The sequence below is a fragment of the Acromyrmex echinatior genome, chromosome 8 (genome assembly GCF_024713525.1).
Source record: "Acromyrmex echinatior isolate Ae372 chromosome 8, ASM2471352v2, whole genome shotgun sequence".
NCBI classification, from domain to species: Eukaryota; Metazoa; Arthropoda; class Insecta; order Hymenoptera; family Formicidae; genus Acromyrmex; species Acromyrmex echinatior.
Window position 1 is genome coordinate 9,437,230 of NC_141859.1, and position 22,404 is coordinate 9,459,633.

Sequence of the window (22,404 nt, forward strand, 5' to 3'; positions counted from 1 at the left end):
CATGAAACGGAGACACAAACGTTTTCGAGGGAGGGAAAGGGGGGATATGGCACTTTAATGTATTTTTATTTTGTATTTATGTATTTCATTTTATGAATAAAATTCCCAGTTGAAAATGCATTATTGAAAGAAAAATTTGATTTGTCTTACCGTGTAGATTCAAAAGTTTTTTTATATCATCGATGTATGATTGTGTCTGCATTTTTTGCTGCTTGAAATATTCAGTATTTAGTTTTAACCGCTAAATTTATTTGTTCTTTCCTTGCTGTTATTTTTCTTATCAATTACAGTTGAATATATTTAAATTTCTCACTAATCTCATTATAGTTGACGTTTATGGAGCGATAAGTTTTAGATATGTAGCTTCCGTTCGAATTGAAAACGTCAACCGCGATTACTTCTTAAATTTTTCTCTCGAAAGAAACAGCACGGAATATATCTCTTCTGGAGAATGCAAATGCTCTGTCTATTCGACAGCACCATCCAATGCCTTTGGGATGCACTTTACCGGACCAGAAAAACGTCAACTTCTCCAGGCATAGAACTCAATTTGTTCCGTTAGTTCGTGATCAAAAATTTTTTTGTTTTTTTTTATTTACGATCTAAACGCTTGCAAATGGCAATTAAAACACATCACGTTGCATTGAGTAAAGAGTTATTTTTCTACAGATTTATATAACAAGTTTCTATAAATCGTTAAGAAATTACATACAATCTGTCTAATATCTTATTTCTCTGTTCTAAAATAATTTTATAAAAATTTTAGCATGCGGATACATTTATCATATTTATAATTAACTATGAAATTTATGTATGATAATATTTATCGAGATGTATACTTATGTTTTAAAAATATAAAATATAAAATAAGAATTTACATTATTAATTATCCACGTACGTAATATGTAAATTACATAATTATGTTATACGCACAAACATGTCTTTATAGGTATGTCCGTATAAGTTACAACATTGTTCAAGGCAAACAGACTTTATATAAATAGTCGTTACATAATTCCTCATTCGAGATACTTCAATTACTCTGATATTAAGTATCGTATGATAAAATACCTACTAATAAAATAACTTTGGAAATTAGTAACTAAAAAATTGGAAAAACAAGGGGTACATTGACCTAAACGTATACAAAAAATTATATGTATCTGATGACGAACTTCCGAGTTCTTGGACTGCAAAAATTCACAAGGAAGATCATCCACTAAGATTGATAGATAGCTGCATTAACAGCGCTTTTTATCCACTAGCGACCTTCTTAACAGAAATTATAGACAATTGTAATAAAAATAATTTCAATTACGTAAAAAATAGTTTTGAGTTAGTAAATAAACTTAATGGAAAGGTAATCGATAAAAATTTTAGTATTATATCATTTGACGTGGTCTCCATGTACACGAACATTCCGACAGATTTAGTATTAAAAAGCATTGAACGTAGATGGAACTTGATTGAAAATAAGACTTCGATTCCTTTACATGAGTTTATTAAGGCAGTTATGATTATAATTAACTCTACATTAAATTGAAACTCTTTTAAATTTAAATAAACTCTTTTTTAAATTTGATAAAAAAATATTTAAACAGATTTTTGGCATGCCAATGGGTTCTCCTTTATCTCCTATATTAGCGAACATAGTTCTACAAGACCTAGAACAAGAAATTATTACTGCGAATAATATTATTTCGCCTTTTTATTTTCGTTATGAGGATGACATTGTGTTAGCTGTACACAAAGAAAAGGTTGAAGGAGTTCTGGAATTATTTAACTCATATCATGATAGAGACTTAGATTTACGGTTGACTTTGACGATGAAAACAGCATTAATTTTCTAGACGTTAAATTAATGATACAAGAAGGAAGTATTATCTTTGATATGTATAAAAAACTTATCAATTCTAGGAGATATTTAAATTATTTTTCGAATCATCCGTTAGTACATAAAAGGGGAGTAATCATTGGGCAACTTGATAGAATTTTGCTTTTATCTCATCCTAAATTTCATGAAAAAAACATCTCTGATTTAATTCACACTCTTTTAAGTAATGGTTATCCTCTCAAATTCATATTTTCAACAATTAATAATAGAATAAAAACATTGGAAAATAGAACTAATCTAGATCAAAATCGCGAAGAAAATAATAATGAATTCTAATGCGAATTCAAAGAAAAAATTTTTCACGATACCATACTTAAGCAAGGTTTCGGAAAAATTCAAAAAACTTTCATATATTCATGGTTTTAATATAGCTTATAAACCTATGAATAAATTAAATACATTTATAAAGACAGGAAAGGATCCCTTGCTTAAGGATGACCATTGTGGAGTTGTTTACAAAATTAATTGTTTAAACTGCGAATCATCTTATCGTTGGCCAAACTAAGAGGAAATTAAAAACTCGTAAGGAACATAAGGCTGATATATGTAAGAAAACCTACTTCCGAGATATCAATGGTTTTACGTCACCGGTTGAATGAGATGCATGAATTGGATTGAGATAACATAAGAATTTTAAATACAGAACTATCATTAATGAAAAGAAGAATTTCAGAAATGATACATATAAAAGGCCAAATAAGTGGTATCAATAAGCAAAGTGACACGGAAGGCCTAATTTTATCTTCCTCTATGTTTATCTTCCTCTTGTAAAGAAAGATCTCTCTCGCACTTAATAAATAATTCTAGAACTTTCCAAACTGTTGACTCATATATGTAAATATACGATATGACTAATAATAACACACAATGTCACGACAAATCTGTGCAATGGATGTACTTGAGATTCATCGTTATATTTTTACTGTAAAACAGATAACGATTCTATTCTTTTATATTCCGATTAGAAGATATTAATGATATACAAATTTATTTTAAATTAGAATCTGAAAATTCTCGTTCTACACTTTTCGTGATATGACTTTGGACGTTCTAACATTAGTTATACGAAGCAGCTTCTCATAGAAATGAACACGTTTATATAATTATAACACACGACGGTTGAATTTTATGCCAACTGACTTTACGTCTTAAGAATATTATTAATTTACTGAAGATGGCCAGATGGCCGAAACGTTTAATGTTTTAATTGATGTAATAATAATTAAATATCACAAACTATAACTTGTGCTTCCTTATGCTCTTCTTTTTATACTTGTCGTATGATAAAAAATTCAAAAATATATCTGTTATGTTTACACACAGATAGAGTGAAGATAATTTTGAAATATTTTAATCCATTAAAAACAGAATCAACATTAAAAAAAGATAATCTTTTTACATATCCAAAATTTTTGTTTGCACATTTCTAATTTGAAACAGTCAATGGACACACGGTAAATAAATTTTCTTTCATCAATATTTAAAAAATATTATTTACGATTTTTTACATATCATAAAACAGATTAGCTCCTTTCATTTGTATGATTATTTATATACATATAATGCATTGTATCTGCACTGTAGTCAGTATTAAGACTTTCAAATGATATAGTCAACATATATCACATGAGTAAATATCATGCATGCATGACATATATAATTATCTATATTGAATGTAGATTCAATATTTAGCGAATGTGTGCGAAGTTGATGTCAATATGTAATCATATGTTAGCTATATTATATAAAGGCTTTTATATAATCGAACTACGATAAATCGTGACTCAGTAAACGTTACTCGCGCTGAACAGACGTAATCAAGACGTACAGCTGCTTAACAAATTTTATATCACACAGATAAAAATGTCTTACGACGAAGATTTCCAAAAATGGATCAAAAACATAATGTCAAAAATCATTGAAAGTTTTGGTCCAAACATCGATGAAGCTCGGTACGAGATAACCGAGTCTATCGATATTTTCATGTCCACTATACATTATGTGTGTGTGAAGTTTAAAAATAGACTGACGAATCAGAATGAAGAACATTCCATAATATTAAAAAGACCTAGACAATTAGAAATGTGGACACAGATGATAGGAAGTGACCAGCAATTTCGCAACGAAATATTGTTTTACCGGATATATGTTGGATCGGATGAGAATTTTCCGAGATGTTTCTATGCCGACGAGAAGCCACCTATCGACTCAGTAATTGCTTTGGAGAACATCAGTAAACGTGGATACTGTCCTTGTACATACAAATATAACGCTCCATTGGAATACACATTAGCGGCGATGCGCGAGATAGGACGCTTCCATGGCAAAGGATATGTCATGAAGGAATTACAGAAAGAAAAGTTCTTCGATATTGTGAGACAGTTCCAAGGAACTAAGTACGATAACTTAGAGGTTAAGTTTATTATCAATTCTCAGGCAACGCGAGCAGTGGACTATCTTCGCAGCCACAACCATAACGCAGCTTTCTGTGACAAAATGGAAGCTTTACTCTCGAATGCATTCAACGAAGTGATAAACAAGATTCTTAAACCAGTAGAACCTTTGGCCACAATGTGTCACGGCGATTTTACATTGAGTAACATGCTCTTCAAGAGAGACGATGATGGACAACAACGTGCGATGCTGATTGACTTTGCGATATGTAGCTATTCGACTCCCGTCGTTGATCTCTCTACGTATATTAGTTTGTGCTACAGGAATGAAATGATGAAAGATAAGTTTTTCGATATAATGCGTGTTTATCATGACGCCTTGAAAGATTATCTGTTAGAGGCTGGCGTTTGGAATGTCGATAAGTACTCGTACGATGTTTTCCTTGACGATTACAAGAGAGGTAGTCTCTTCGGTTTCATTATTGCATCTTTTTTTTTACCAATATCAATGGGATACGCCGATGTAAATGAACAAATACTAGAAATAGGTATCATAAAATATTGTAGGAGATTAAAGCACAAAGGCGGAGATGAAATATCTAAGATCTTAGCTGATATGTTGTTACATTTGAGGGATCTTGGTTTCTTAAAAGACTTTTTATAATCACGTAATGTTGCTTTTATGTTATATTTATGTATGATACAACATAGTATCAGCATTAATGCATATAATATCAATAAAGTGTGTAGCAATTACAGAGTATCTAAATAATAAAACAAAATAAAACAAAATAAAAAAGTTTGTAAATATAATTTCAAATGTACACAATGTAAATAAAAAAAATCTGCAAATATATATAATCTTTGTACGTAAGTATCATGTATATAAATAAGAATGTATATTTTCAATTTATATTTTAAAATTTATATTTCTTATTTCTTTCGCCATTTTCCATTTTAATAATCATATGTTTATTATTTAATCGTTTTTAATTTCATTATTTATTCTTTTATTCAACTCTATAGATATTTATAGAATAAAAATAATTATAGAATCACGAGGTATTAGGAGTCAGCGCTAGTACTGATTTGCGCAAAAATATAACAATGAATGATTAGTTAAGATTGTTATCTGAGTCAGCATCTGAGTTTTAATTTTTCATTTGATAGGAGTAATTTTTGACAAAAAATTAAAGTTGCTATTACTTGGGTTGGAATAAAAATTTAAAAAATCTTTAATAAGAATATCTTTGAAGAAAAATTAAAACTACTATTAATTGGATTAGATACTTAGATTTTATTCGAGAAGCACATTTTTCTTAGCGCCTTTTTTCACCTTTTTTAAAAAAGTAATTGTGTACTGATTCTATTAAACAGCAAACACGATTAGTCAGTTCCAATCAAACAATTGACGTTGGTGAAACCGGCCCAAATGATTTACGAAAAGCACGCACTTTTAGCGCTTTTTTTACTTTTTTTTAAAAAGATAAATTTGCATAAATAACAAGAGAGAGATAGATAGATAGAGAGAGAGAGAGAGAGAGAGAGAGAGAGAGAGAGAGAGAGAGAGAGAGAGAGAGAGACAGTACCATTTCTGTTTTACTTTTTAATTTAATACAATTGAATTTGATTACTTAAGATTATAGTATCTGGGTTTTAATTTTTTTCATTTGATTTACTTCGAAGAAGTAATAATTTTTGACAGAGAATTGAAGTTGCAATTATTTGGATTGAAATCAGATCTTCAATAAGAATATCCTTGAAGAAAAATTATAATATCTTTATCATTATTATATTTTTGTGCAAATCAGTACTAACGCTGACTCCTAATGCCTCGTGATTCTATATTTATTTTTATTATATAAATTAAAGGAGTCCTTAAAATAGTTATTTCTTAAAATAATTATTTCTTTTATCTGTTGTTATCTATAAATATTCTTTTATTCTTATATTTTTTATTAATCCTAAACCAAAACCACCGTAAATGAAGGGATTCAAATATCCACATCATTCATCATATTTTTTTAACTATATATTTACAAACTCCAATCATGATTCCTGTTATTACTTTCCTATATACTAACTATTTATCGCTACTTATCTTTGCGATATTAATAAGAAAACTTTCAAACACGTAGTTCGCGGTAACGACAAAATGTGAATCAATTTTTTTTTCTTTCTTTAAGGTTTCTTATTTAAAATTTCGAAAATTTTAATGAACAATCAAAATAGATAATCACAGCAAAACAAGATTTTAACCAACTTTTCTATGTATAAACATATTTAAAATAAATGGGGAGAATATGCCACACTTAAGAAAAAGACACTTTAGATTTCTGAATTTATTGGTTCAATTTTTAAAGTAATTTTACTGATCTTTTTTTTCTTCCATCTTTTATCTATTATTTGTATATAATTGGAATCGAATATTTTTATTTTTTATTATTAAAAATAAAAAAATACGAGAAAGTGCTGAAAAATGGGTAATATGCCATTATGCGAGTAATATGCAACATACAAAAAAAATGCTAATTGTAATATTTATTTTCTTTTTATTGCAAGAATTTGCAATAAAAAATTTATTAATTTTTTTTTAAATATTAATGATTCTTATGTTGAAAATAAACATTTATAACATAATATAAGTAATATGAACAATATAAGAATATAAGTAATAACTTCGATAAAGTTATACAACATATAAAATATAAAATAAACTTTGAGACACATTTTTAATAGCATAAATGTATCTTTCGATGAACAGTCCTCGTGAATTCATCTACAACATCTGCAACAATTAAATATTGTATTATCCAATTACATTTTGGACCATTTTAGAAGTAAAAGTATAATGTGTAAGTATGTATAAATAAATATTTGTTTTATTTTTTTTTATATATATTTATATAGTGTTACAAATAGTTTAAGTTCCCATCAAGAAAATTTCTTAAAAATGGATGGAAAAACTGTATTCTCTATTTAGAATTTTGAATTGAGCAGTAAATTAATGTAATACAATAATAAGCAAATAAATAAACATTTAAGTTTATTTAATTATTTGTCAATAATGTCGATATGGATATCCTGCCACAACAGAATTATGCGGCAAAATGTTTATTTATAACGCCCTAAACTATATATTAGAAATAACAACTACTAACATTTTAACACCCTAACAAAATTAGTGGGATATTAATATTACCCTAAGATGATATTTTATCTTATCTTCTTTTATTTATGATGAGTCTGTATAATACGGTTGTTACGAAAATGAATCAACAATGATACTAAATCTTTTCATTTTTAACCTGTATTAATAGATTAACAAGCTCAAGCTAAATATTGTGTAATGTTTAATAACTTACGTAAAACACTATAAAAGTTATAAGAAGCATGTTATTGTATACCACGAAACTATCTTTACCTCATAAAAAGGTTATTGATACCAAGAAATTTTTGATACTTATGCAACACGTTAAACACACAATTGTAAATAATTTTGTGGCACTGACACAAGGCGCTGCTAATCGGTATCATTGTTAAATACGAGTGGCATATTTCCCCAACTAGCGTATTACGCGCGATTACCTTAATAAGGATAAAGTTGCCTATTATGAGATACCTGTAATTTATTTAATTTGTAGTCTTAATTATTACTTTCACATCAAATTTATGGGAAATATATTTAAGTTTTAGCGTCAAAAGTTAGCAATCGATAATAGCTGTACTTTGAAATTTTTTTATCAGAAGTACCAATTTTGCTCATTCAAAAAAAAGGTTCCTAATATGAAAGGATATAAAAGGTTTCTTTATATGAGATGATATTTCACAACAGAAAAAAAACTAAGGAAAAAGTAAAGATAAATTTTATATTCACGCTTTTATTATATTACATAAAAATAGGAACAAACAATTTAAATGTTATACATAATAATTATATAATTTTTCGACGTGTGTATGTGTGTGTATGTCTGTAAAACAAATTAAGAGACAATTCCATAATCACAATATTGCATTTACAGCTAGATTTATAAATTTTAACAAAACCGAATTTGTATATGTTTTATGCGTTTATTCTTTGTACATAATTGAAATAAAATAACGTTTATTTGTAAGTATACATATTCTGTACATATTCTTTTCCTTTCATGTTATATTTGTAATATCGAATATAATCATATTCATAATATTAAACATAATTGCATTTATAATATTATATCAGATTATTATATATTAGATATATTAGATATAATTATGTTTTATTCGAAAAAAAATATCAAAAGTTACTAAGCAAATATCTGAATTTAATAACGCAATAAAAAATGATTAGCTATTTGTGGTCGAGTCGACTTGATTAGCATAAAGCATTTTAACGTGTCTGTGAAAATAGCACCCCAACATTTAAATTCCATAATTTTGATTAGAGATCCCGTTTCCTTTTGACGAGACGAAGAGTTGTTTATAATTTATAACAAGAGTTCCGCTTAATAATCATTATTAAATAATTTTTAAAACTGGGGATGTTAACTTCTTATCGAAATTCGAGTTCGAATGGTTCTGAGCGGCTTAATAATTTTATTTTGTGAATATCTAGAGTTCCTGATAAAAAAAATTTCGAAAAAAGAATAAAAAATTTTTGAAAAATTAATTTTTAGATACAATTCTGATTAGAGAGGAGTTCCCACTTCCTTTTAACGAGACGAACAATTCTCTGCAGTTTATATCGAGAGTTTCGCTTAATAACAATTTTTTAATAATTTTTAAAAAATGGGGTGCTAACTAGAAATAGATAATTTTACTCAAAAGATCGATTTTTAAATCGATCTTTTTAAATCGTAATCATGTAGATCGATTCAAAAATCGAACGGTCAAAAATCGATTCTTAAAAAATCGATTTTTTAATCTACTACTTACCGATTGTACCAACAACGTACTTTAAGCAAGGTTTAAAACTCTCAGTTTCTCTCTTTAAAGTCGAAAGAGAGGAAAAGATAGAGAGTTTTAAATCTCGCTTAGAATCAAAGCAATTGGGCCTTAACTCAACAAAACCCAACGTTGCTATCACATCACACAAGAGTACAACCACATATACATATAAAGGACAATTGGCATAACATCCATTTTTGCCTTGAAATTCAGGATTTGTATAAAGCAAAACAAACTCTTTAAGTCTTTAGAGTTAATAGCAAATTCGATTGGAAGCACTAATGTGTACTAGTGCATATTAAACATATAAAATCGTACATTGATTCAATTTAAATGTAAAAGTGAAATGCAAATATTTTGAATTATAAAATACATATTTTACCTTACAACATAATAAAGTGTATTGAGTATTTCACGATTTATCCCATTTTTATGTTTATTTATAAACATATCTTTATGTTAATTTGTGTACGATGACTTTAATATGCACCAGTGCGCATTGAATGCGTCCAATCGAATTCGCTATAAGTTTATAAAAAATATATAATTTTTTTATAAACTTTTTTATATATACGCATATTTTATAAACTTTTTTCAAAAGATCGATCCGAATTATTCATCTCTTGTGCTAACTTTTTAAATCAAAATTCGAGATCGAATAGTTTTGAGCAACTTAATAATTTTATTTTATTAATCTCGAATCCCTAATACATAAAAAACAATTTTGTAACATAACAAAATTAATAAAAAAAAAGAATTTAAAAAAATTTTTTATAAAATAATTCTGTGATATGTCAGTTGTTATTTTATCTATTTCAAAGAGTTCTCAGCAATCAACACAGACCCAAAAATAAAACAGATATGCACTTAAAACAAAATTTTCAAAATCGGTTACAAAAGCACGTATCTCGTTACGTAGCCATTCAATCGCTTCGTAACTTAATACTTTGTGTAATTTAATACTTTGTAACTTTAATACTTTTCGAGAAAACGTCGAGAATTGTTCAAAACTCTAATCAGAATTACTGGAACTCTTAAAAAATTTTTCGTTATTGGACTTACAACAGTTTCACAACTGTCCGACATCAATTTGATTCTCTATAAAATATGTTGTTAAACCCAAAAATCTAAAAAACGTATTTTTTTATATGTGCACTAACTCATGTTAGGGGGAAACACCCTATTGGAAAAAAAAACAGTATTTTTCTTTCGAACCGAATATCGTCGGAAATATAAAAGATGGAAACAAAATTTTTGAACAAAAGTTGTACGATTTCAAGAGTATTTTAAAGTTCTGAAAAAAAAATTTTTTTTAATTTTTTTTGTTTAACAATATATCCTCACCATCCACAGTTTTCTCAAATTTTTCAAATTTTTTTTACCAAATTAAAATTATTTTTTTACAAATTCAACCATAAAATAAAGTTATATTACAATATATCATTTTTGAGGAATAATTATAAATGCTTCCATATATATTCTATTCGTGCTCATGTACGTAAGTACTAATAATTGAAACAATAAAATGAAAGTAATTGAAACAATATATGAAAAAATGGTTTTAAGTAAAATTTGTATAGTTTTAAATATATTTTATGACTGTACATATATGTAGGGTGTTTGGAAATTAGTGATAAGTCTTTTGCACAGGGGCAGAATAGACTAAACAGAGAAAAAAAGTCCTTTACCATTTTACAATTGTCGCAATGGTTAATGAGTACTAACTTATGAAAATAATCAAATTCGCCCAGCCCACTGCCAAATACAAGCTCAGGTCTAAATCATATCAATTTTTTTAAATAGCACATCCTATTTTTGAATCTAGAAGCTAATATTAACAGCTTTTCAAAACACTAATAAAGTTATTTTTCATAAAATACTTTTCGTAAGGCTTCAAAGTTACAGTCGAAAAAGTATAATACTTTATAAAAAATAACTTCATTGTAATATTTTGGAAAGTTCTTGAGACTAACTATTAGATTCTAAATCAAAAGTAGTTTGTTCTATTCAAAAGTATCAAAAGTAGGATGTTCTATTTAAAAAAATTGATCTGACTTTGGCGACGCTATCCAAGATCAAATTAATAAGATTTAAAAAATTTGAGAAAACTGTAAGTGGTAAGGATATATTATTAAACAAAAAAATTAGAAAAAATTTTTTTTCACAACTTTAAAGTACTCTTGAAACCGTACAATTTTTGTTTAAAAAATTTTTTCCATCTTTTATATCTACCGGTGATGTTCGGAAGAAAAATATTATTTTTTTCAAAGGGATATTTTGAACATGAGTTATGACACGTATAAAATTATATGTGTCTCTTAGATTTTTGTGTTTAACAACATATTTTATGGAGAATCAAATCGGTGCCGGACAGTCAGAAAATTTTCAATATCCGAAAATTGTTTTAAGAGTTCCAATTAGACAATTCTTGACGAGTTTTATCGAAAAATATCATGAAGTGATTGGATGGCTACATAAGAAGATATGTGCATTGCAATCAATTTTTGAAATTTCTTTTTAAGTGCATACTGTTTTATTTTTAAGTCTGTGTTGGTTTTAATCGCTGAGAACTTTTCGAAGTAGATAAAATAACAACTAATATATCACAGAAATGTATACTAATGTATAAAAAACTTTTTTCAAATTTTTTTTTATTTTTATTAATTTTGTTATGGTCCAAATTGTTTTTTTATATATCAGGAATTCTAAATATTGACAAAATAAAGCTATTAAAGAAATCCTAAGATGAAATCCGAATTCCGACGAAGTCACCAGAGATTGCTGTTTTTCCAACGCACATCGACATATTTTTTTTATATACTATCATATCAATAGATATCTCACGCAACCTATGACACACGCAATCGCATATTCGTGTCAATTTTGAGACATCCTGTGTATAATAAATTCGACATGATAAAGCATCTAAGTCTAATTTTAAGAACTCGACGTTATTTGTTCGTGCAATCTATGTGTCTGTGGATTAATATTTCGTATAAGTACAAGTTGCAAAACTTTCGTAAACAAATGTTGTCACTACTTGACCGCCATGTTACATTAAGAAATGGTAAAAAATATATCAATTTCGAAATTTTTGATCATTCTCGACATAAATTCCACTTCACAGACATGTATTAATGCTTGTACTTTAAACTTAGAGAAGGATTTTCAAATCTGTGAAAGAGAGAGAAAAAAGTATTTATTATACAAAAAAGTATTTATTATACAAAAATTATATGATTTAGTCGATAATACGACTTTACAGGCTCTTAAGTTGCTCAAAATTATTCGATTACAAATTTCGATAAGAAAAAAGTTAGCACCCCATTTCTTTTAAATTACTTAATAATTTTAATAATTATTTAATAAATAATGGTTATTTAAGCGGAACTCTTGTTATAAACTATATAGAACTCTTCGTCTCGTCAAAAGGACACAGGAACTCTAATCAGAACTATGGAATTTCAATGTTGGGATGCTAACTTCAGACGCCACTTTAGCGCTCAGCAATTGGCAATTGGACGAAAGCGATTGAGTAACGCCAGTATGATCGAAAGGACTTTATATATTCAAATATCGTGAATAGTACGTATTATCCACAGAATAAAATTAAAATACACATTATTACGAGCGCATTGTATCGTAAAATAAAGTAATGTAAAAAGTTCGAACACTGTCTTCTGATCAGACTTTATTTAACAACGTTACAATGATTCAGATAAGCTAACATGTTAAGTTGTAAGTTTGTGTATTAAGAATGGCTAACGAGAATAGACTGATTCGATCAGAATTAGAGGAATCTTCATTATCATAAAAGAGGCGGAGTTATCGTTGAATAACCAATAACGTGACATATTCTAATATCAAAACTCGTAGTGTGCGTGGTGAGGATAAACGAAACTGAAGTACGTGAGTTTCGATGGCTCAAGAATTCGTTTGCGGATGACTCATAAAATATTTTGTAAGAATGAATATTCAGAAAGGATCTTCAGGATAGAAAAAAAAAAGACAGAAAAGAAAAATGAAATCAAATAAGGTAAATAGCAGAATCAAGGTTTATCAGAACTTTCTAGAAAAATATTATGAAACGAAAATATTAGAAACGTTTCGCGAAAAAAATGACATGGCACGTAACACATTCAGAAAATACTCAAGCGTATTCATTAGGGATAGCAAGTCCTTTACATTGATCCTTAGAGCCGAATTATCGGAGTGGAGTTAGCCTCCTTTTTTTCGAAAATTACAATTTTAACAACTGTTCCAGATTGTTCTCAATTTTTTTCTACATTGTTCCAAAGTGATATCTTATTCCGAACGGTTCTCCAATAAAACGAAAAAAACCGATTTTTTTGCTAGTCCTCTTTTTTGAAAAATCAAATAATTTCTCCTCGCTACTGATTGTTCTAATTGTTCCAAACATTGTTCCAAAATTCAGTAAGTCAAACGGAAATCATGGAAAACAAACGAAAAAAAAAACATTTTTCATAAAACATAAACGGATAAAAAATGAACGTACCATCTCTTTCTTGTTACAATGCAGAATTTAATTTAATATTTTTAGTTGTTCCCTGAAAACCAATTCTGTAGTATTCTTATATTGCTACAAGTTCTTTCAAAAATTGAAAAAAAATTTATTTTCTGCGATTACTATCGAGAGTAAACGTACGCTTCCTCTCGTGTTCCAATTGAAAACGTTTTGTTCTGAGTTGTCCTATGGAACACAGTTCTGCAATATAAATCTCGTATAGGTTTTTTAAAAATTCAAAAATGCAAAAATACATTTTTTCCGATTTTTGAAAAAACCGATAGCAATACAAGATTCATAATACAGAATTGTGTTTCGTAGGACTAGAACAATTCAGAACAAAAAGTTCTCAATTCGAAAGGAAGCGTACGTTTACTTCTGGTGATAACTGCAAAAAATACATTTTCTTTTGATTTTTGAAAGAACCGATAATGATACGAGATTCATACTGCAGAACTGTAGGGATAGAACAACTAAAAATATAAATAATAAGACTGAAAAATATAAAAAATAAAACTATTTATGTTAAATATTACTAAATACGAAGCGCCACTATGGTCTGAATGTTAAGATATTGAACTATTATATATATTCATATAAATGAATTAATTTGAAAAATGAAAATTGTGTACCGATATGGTTGGAATAAGTTTATTACAGTTTTTTAAATTTGGGAAATTTAGGAGGATTATTAATATTTCAGATTAATTACGTTGAAAGTCCGACAACTATATCGGCACGCAATTATCATTTCTAAAATTAATTCATTTATATGAATACATATAATAGTTCAACATCTTAACGTTCAGATCGTAGTGGCGTTTCGGATTTAAAATAAAAATATAAAATTTTACATTGGATCAAGAATATGGTACGTTCACTTTTGATTCGAGAATTTGTCGAAAAATGTTTTTTTTTTTAATTTATTTTTCATGATTCTTCCAACTAAAAGCCAATAAAGCATACTGGCGGGGGTTTTAATGGGTGAGAGTACCCTATAACCCTGGACACCCTTTTCCGCGAATCCGGGGTATGCGTAGGCATTTTCCCCATTTTATAAAAAATAAGGGCATTTGTGGTTTCAAGAGAATACGATGCGCAGAAGTTAAGGCGTCGAGAAAGTTCTGGGCCGATAATCTATACACGTCTACTGACAGTTGTCAGTATCGTTAACTAGCGACAGCCAATGAGAACTGAAATTTTTTCTTATGATAGTCCTTGCCATTGGCTATCATTAGTTATCGAGGCCGACAACTGTCTGTAGACATGTATAGAATATGGACCCAGCCTCTGTATTCTGTAACTCGTTATGCAGTCGTTATGTGTTCATAATGACAGTTGCGCAGCTTTTTTGCTATATAAAATATCTGCACAACTGTCGTTACGAGCACGTACATAACGAGTTACAGAATTCCACTCCTGGAAGACTCCTGGAAGCATCTACAAGCAAGTGAGTCTCTATTTTCCTAAATACAATTCTTACATTCACTTTATGATAATGGCTGAGTAAAGGGCTTAAAGATTAAGCGTAGACAGTTGAAATGTCAAGTAAAAGCGATTTGTTAGTTTCGAAAGCGACATAGAAGACGAGCTAACGAGATAACGATAAACTTGAGAAATTAGTAACGGGATAGTTTTCAAAACATATAATATACAATAAAATCATCTCTATCTACCAAACCGGCAATCGTGCCCCTCTTTTGAGAAATCGGATGATGAGACAAGAAATTTAAATACCTCCCCGAAAATGTTAATGACTGACACTACTAAAACTGACATTTAATATTGAGTGTTTACACCAAGGCAACACGAATATTCATGGTTACACTCAACTGTCACCTAACATTGATGCTCAACGCTTAAGTGACACCCAATGTTGACGGTCAACACTCAAATTTAAGTGTTTACCATCAAAATTAAGTGTTGACCGTCAACATTAGGTGTCACTTAAGCGTTGAGCATCAATGTTGGGTGTCAGTTGAGAGTGATCATACATATTCGGTGTTGCCTTGATATAAACACTCAATATTAAATGTCAGTTAAGAGTTGAGCATCAATGTTGAATGTCAATTGGATGTGACCATTAAATTCGGTGAATAGTTTGATATACACATCATACTATACACCGAATTTGATGATAACACCCAATAGCGGTTTACTCATGACACTCAATAAATGAGTGTAAATCTTAAATGGCTTAATAATCTTTGAGTGTCATTTCTAAAATTGAATGTAAGTGTCACTTGAATCTTTATGATTAAAAATTAACGCTGAAATGTTGAATATAGATGCGCCGCCAGATTCATTTATGAAAGAAATATATTTTAATACTATACGTATGAAACATCTTTTTGACAAACTTTATCTAGGCTGCGTTCAAAATATTATCGGAGTGCCCCCATTTATCGTTTTATCCTTGTTGTCTAATGTGAAACAAGGATAATATAAAACACAGGGGCATCCAGATAATGTTTCACGCAGTCCTAAAGATGTTGAAATCCTATTGAGATATATCATAGTTATATATATCACAATTATATACTAACATTCAGTGTTCTTGGATCATCGAAGCAGCAGTTCCCATACGATTGCAGTGGTCAAAGCACTGTTGGATGGGGTACGATATTAAATGGATGGCCGCTTAGAAAAATAAGGAAATTAATTCTCAAATGAAAGAGAGAGAGAGCGTGTTTTTGATTATAATTTTGTCGTATTGTATTTCGGAAAATGTTGCAAATTAATATTATTTTAGGAATAAAACAGATTTAATTAATTTTATATAATAAAGCCATTTATTTTGGTAGTTTTTTTTTGGGCATTAACCTTTAATTGGATATAATCTTGATTTAATTGGATATAATCAGTTGACGGTCCGAAATTACACCCAAATTTAAGTGTTTTTTAAAGTGTTTAACATCCAAATTTGAGCGTTTTTTTTTATTGTTTAACGCCCAAAATAGAGGGTATTTTTTTGTAAGGATGGTACCAATCAAATTTGATTTTATTATTATTAATAATTAAAGTAACATCCAAAAAGTTTAACCTATCGTCATTAACCTCCATGGTAAACTGAATCCTCCGATGCTGAGAGTTAAAAATGTCGAGAATTGAATTAATTAAAGTGGTAGGTACCTCCATAATTATATCGTCTACATACATATCTATAATAAAAGGATAGCGGTGATCAAATCAAAGATAAGGCTCTACTTTCCAAATTTCGATCAGCAACGACGGGAGATAACGGAAAGTCCATGGAAATGTCATAGAGTTTTGCTTATATATAACATTATTAAAGGTGAAAAACGGTTTTAAAACAAATTCATCTTTCGATAAACAATAATTCCTAGAAATATACTGCCAATAATCATTAATACAATTGATTGCATAGTTAATAGACACATTAGTAAAAAGACTAACCACATCCAATGAAATCACGGTGTGTTCATTATTCAAATGAGAGCCATTAAGCTTCTCAACAATTTGGGAACTATTTTCTATATGACTGTCCGCTTTAGGGATTTTTTATAATTATTATGCTGTGTAGAAAAACAGCTAACTGGTAAAGAGGATTATTCCATGAGGAAACTATCAAATGAAAGGGGCAATTCTGTTTATGTATCTTTGACAAGGCATAGGCTCTCGGAAGTATCCCATCATGCAAAGCAACATCCTGTATTTTGAATTGGATATATAATCCGTATCCCTCCACTTCACAAGCATTCCCCGCAAACTTGTAACAATTCCCTTTGTGGGATCTCTCTTAATAATTTTATATGTCTCTGTATCCTGGAGCATTTCAGTCACTTTTCATACATACGTTTTACCATCCAAGACCATAGTGACATTGCCCTTATCAACCCGAGTAAAAATAACACTATTATTCATGTCTTTACTAAAAATCTTAGTTTCTTCAACTAAATCGAACAATTTTCTTTCTATCCACTTCATTATTGTATGGGAAACGATGCGAAACTGTTCAATATGGAAAGGAATGATTGGAAACCCAGATCCGCTTATCGATAGATAATTTATATTTACTATTTTCAATACACTTAATAAAATCAAATATCAGCTGCGATTTATTTCTAGACGGCAAAACAAAATTCTCTCCCAGGTGTAGAAAACTTTGTATATTTCGAGATATAGAGACGGATTCACGAACCACCCATTTCTTGGTGGAGAAAGGATCGATAAAAAAAAAGCGATTTAATATATATTTCATTAACTGTCGTGTTGAGTTGAATAGAATTGAGCCTACCTGGGTGCAAAGACAATGAATAATCATTTTTTAATTTCTTATTACTACAAGATATAACATCCCTATGAGTCTTCGTTTTCTGATAGCAAATAGTTTGATATCTTTAAAACAATTTTTTAACAATTTCTTCTTTTGATTTAACAGTAATCAGTTACATTTAGAATCAATTCTACTTTTTTCACGTACATAAAAGAAATAGGAAAATCTTTCTACTAAAAAAAGAATTGCAGATGTTAATAGATAAGCATCGGGATATATCGTGTGTGAGTCGAAATAACTGTGTACGAATAAAGTCTATTTCTCTATAGGTCATTTAATTCCAATTTCAGAACATTATTAATAAACTGACACATCTAATATGATCGAATCTTTTTGACGAGTTATAACTGAAAAACTCCAAATCAATATTATACAAACGATACAAGTGAGGTGGTAGGATATATATTTTATTTACGATACAGTATTTAATAAATCTAACACGCACTTTTCGTTAACTTAATACGTAACTTAATTCAGAATCCGTTAGAATACATTTTTGATAGTATTAATAAATGATTGAAAAACATTATTAATTTAAAAAAGAAGAAACAGGATAATGATAATATTGAAAGTATGGGGCCTTCATGATTTACGTTCCAATGTTTTCCGAGAAATTCAATAGATTAAACAACGAGGATATTAGAATATCATTTTATAGTGTTAATAAATTACGTGAATTCATCAAGATACATAAGGATTCCCTTCCATGAAATGAAATCTAATATGGTGTACAAGATCTGTTGCAAAGATTGCGATGCGAGCTACGTGAAACAAACAGGAAGACGGTTGAAGACGAGAATAGCTGAGCACAGGAATCATATTCGGTGGAATACAACCACACATTTGGTCATAACTGACTACCGATTGGAAGAGGACTACGAATTCGATTGGGAAAATGTTGCAATTTTGGATGAGGAATCCCAGTACAGAAAGAGATTGGTGTCAGAGATGCTACACATCAGGAAACAGATACGTGGCCTCAACCTGCAGACAGACTTGGAGGGGCTTCCCAAGACCTATTTTCCAATTGTAGACGGACTATAAATATCGGAACGTTGTTATTGCTAGCTAATCAGTGTACATTCTTTGTTACATTAAAATTAAATTATTAAAGATTCAGTTTTGATTTTGATGTCCATCTGGACTATAATTAATATCAGAATTCTTTTCCCTTCTTTTTTCTTTTTCTTTGCAATTAACGTTTTAGAAGTATTAAAAGTTATTCATTAATTTTAACATAATTTAACTGTTTCGCTGAATGGGCAAAGACTAGCTTTTGACTAAACCGATAGAATTTAAATGTTCGCGATATGATAAATTTTTGTTTTAGTAAGCTACCTTCTATTATTTTACAATAAATCATTTCTGCTTCCAACAAATTTAATTTTAATACATTTTAATTTTAATACATTTTAAAGTTCGTTATTAGAGTTCGTTTTTATATTATATTTTCTGTTAATAGGTAGAGGTGGCTTACTGAAATGAATTAATTTGTAAAAAAATGTTTTGTAATTACAACATGATATTATCTCTAAGGATGGCTCAAAAGTAAATCAAAACGTAAACGGATTAATTATTAATAAAATTGTTTTGTTAACCGTATTGGTTTGCACAAGAATTACCGTGCTTGACTCCTATTGCCCTGTTATATCCAACCATGTTGTTTTTAATATTTACCTTTAGTTCAATTTAATTACGCGTGCATTAATAGATATATAAGTTGCCTGTAATTTATAAATCGATAAATATTCCAGTCATTGGAATAAATCAAAATAAGACACGCGTTAGCCAAGCAGTTGTCTTAGAAATACAATCGCTATACAATAAGGCCAAATTTAAATTAAAATTTAAATAATGTTTGGTATTACCGAGAATTACAGAATGGATATCTCAAACAAGAATTGATGCGTCAAGATTGAATATACCTATAGTTATTTAAAGCTAGCCGATGAGGAATTCCATAGATCTGGAAACATCAATTTATTAGTAAGAGTCAGTAAATATTGAAGGACGAGCATGTGGACTTATAATCTAGGCAGCCGAGGATACAAAAAACCGCTGAGTTGGACTTTAGGAAGGCAAGTTGCAGACTAGCAAGAATACGATCTGATGATATACAATGTTCTGACCAACGACGAATTAAGTTAATAATTAGAAAAATTTTGGCAATCAAAAAAAATTACTGAAATATTATTTAAGTTTTTAATTTTAATTTATTTAATTTCATTTAAATTTGACATAAAATTATTTTGGTTTGCAAAATACACATTAATATTTACACAAACTACTTTAACTTGAGTCATTGACTTTCACTAAACAACGATGGATTAATGATCTATCTGCATTGATATAAATTGAGTATTGTTACATGATGTGGGAACATATGTTTTACTTTGCTTCAACATGTAAGAAAATCTTAATATATATTGTTTGAATTTTATTGATTACTTGTCTATTGTAATAATCCATCATTTTATTATGCCAGCGTTTCACCGATTAATATAAAATTTTATTATTGTACACAATTTGAATTATGTTAACTGAAGAAATAGTTAACTGAAGCACCTGTAGTCCCGAAACGTGTATTTTATTTTTGCTGATTTGTAGATAATTATCTAATTTGTTTGTAACTTATATTTGCTCCATCACTAACCTTTGTTTATATTTAATTGTTAAAAATATTATTCTGATATTCACCTGAATATCAGAAATGTGAAGAGTATTTCCAAGCAACCATACAACGAAATTCCGAAAGCAGATTTATCGTTGGATTGCCACAAAGAAAATATATCATCACATATAAAAAATAAGAGCATAAAAAACCACAGCGGTGGTTTTTTATGCTCTTATTTTTTATATGTGTTAATATTAGAACCACGTTAGTTTCAAAATATATCATACTCACAGCTTTGTGATATAAGATAGATGAAGAGATTCTATGCATTGGAAGGTCGATTTGCGCGGCAGCCTGAACTGAAACAAGAATATGTCAAATTTATGGAGCAATATAAGGCTCTTACGCACATATCATTAGTCGAGGAAGATCGACTCCGAGAATATTCAAATGTTCATTATTTGCCACATAATCCCATTATAAAGAAAGGAACGTTAACTAGAAAACTAAGAGTAGTATTCGATGCATTTGTCCTTTCTGAATCAGAAGTATCATTGAATTACAAATTGTTAATAGGATCTATTTTACAGGATATGTTGTTTGAGCTATTAATAAAATTCAGAATCCATCAATGACCGCTGATCGCTAAAGATGGCAGGTTCGTAAGAGATTCAGATAGAGATTAAAGGATACTATGAATACCCCATAGTTAGATTAGGATATTCAAATATATTGATTGAAACTTTAACATATGGAACTGCTTCAGTGCCTTTCTTGATGGTCAGATATTTAAAGAAATTAACAATCCAGTAAAAGAGTAAATATCTCACCGCAGTGAAAATATTACATAATTTTTATGTGAAAGATTTACTCACAGGAACGCATACATTGAAGAAGGCATGTTCATTATAGCAAGAACTAACGGAATTGCTTTAAAGGAGGATTTCATCTTCATAAATAAAAAGGGAAGTAACGATAAACGAACGCCCATTGGATAGATAAGAAAGAGGATAGCTTCTTGATGTGCATGAGACATTAAGAATGCTCGGATTACTTTGAAACTCGGAAACAAGATCGTTTACAGTATAAAATTCAATTAAATGGAGCTGCAACGAAGAGACAGGTGTCATCGCTTATTTCAAAAGTATTTGATCCTTTAGAACTCGGCCCTATATTAGTGCTGGCTAAGCAATTAATGCAACAATTATGAAAAGAACAATTAGATTGGGATAAAGATTTACCGTATTACTTACTAGAATATTGGACAAGATATTAAGGCTTTTTGAACGCGATTCAAGTTTTGTCAGTGCCTCGCAGTGTCAACCCAGACAACAGTTTGCTATCAATAGAGTTATTTGCCATGATGCCTCAGAAAGAGCCTATGGCACGTGTGCTTATATTGAATCAGGTCAGAATGGACATGTGTCTATATGCTTGATGTCAAGATCTAAAGTAGCCTCCTTAAATCAATTATGCTACTTTATCTAGAATTAAACGCGACGCATCTAGCGGCAAGGTATCATAGCATGGAGAAACTGTTTGAGTAAATTAGTAATGTAATTTTCTGGACAAATTCAACAGTAATTTTTTAAGCTGGATCAACATTCTCTCTCACAAATTAAAAACCTATGTTGTCAATAGGATAGCAGATATTCAGAGATTTATTTCTGGCAAAAAGTGATGTCATGTATTGTCAGACAATAACCTGGCAGATCTGTTATCGATGAGTATAGTAGAAAAATTGATGGGTAATAG

At 29.3% G+C, this 22,404-nt stretch overlaps 2 protein-coding genes across 6 annotated transcripts in view; one reads left to right on the plus strand and one right to left on the minus strand.

The window, feature by feature from the left end:
- LOC105148322 (neurotrimin) overlaps positions 1–22,404 on the minus strand; it is a 378,921-nt gene that overhangs the window by 152,457 nt on the left and 204,060 nt on the right. The gene's annotated exons all lie outside the window — the stretch shown is intronic.
- Positions 3,600–5,107, plus strand: LOC105148320 (hypothetical protein). The gene has a single exon (XM_011059979.2). It carries the CDS (start codon positions 3,758–3,760, stop codon positions 4,949–4,951), a length of 1,194 nt encoding a protein of 397 aa, XP_011058281.1. The 5' UTR covers positions 3,600–3,757; the 3' UTR covers positions 4,952–5,107.

What these genes read in the sequence shown, in the direction of transcription:
- LOC105148320 (XM_011059979.2), top strand. Translation starts at nt 3,758, where the DNA reads ATGTCTTACGACGAAGATTTCCAAAAATGGATCAAAAACATAATGTCA.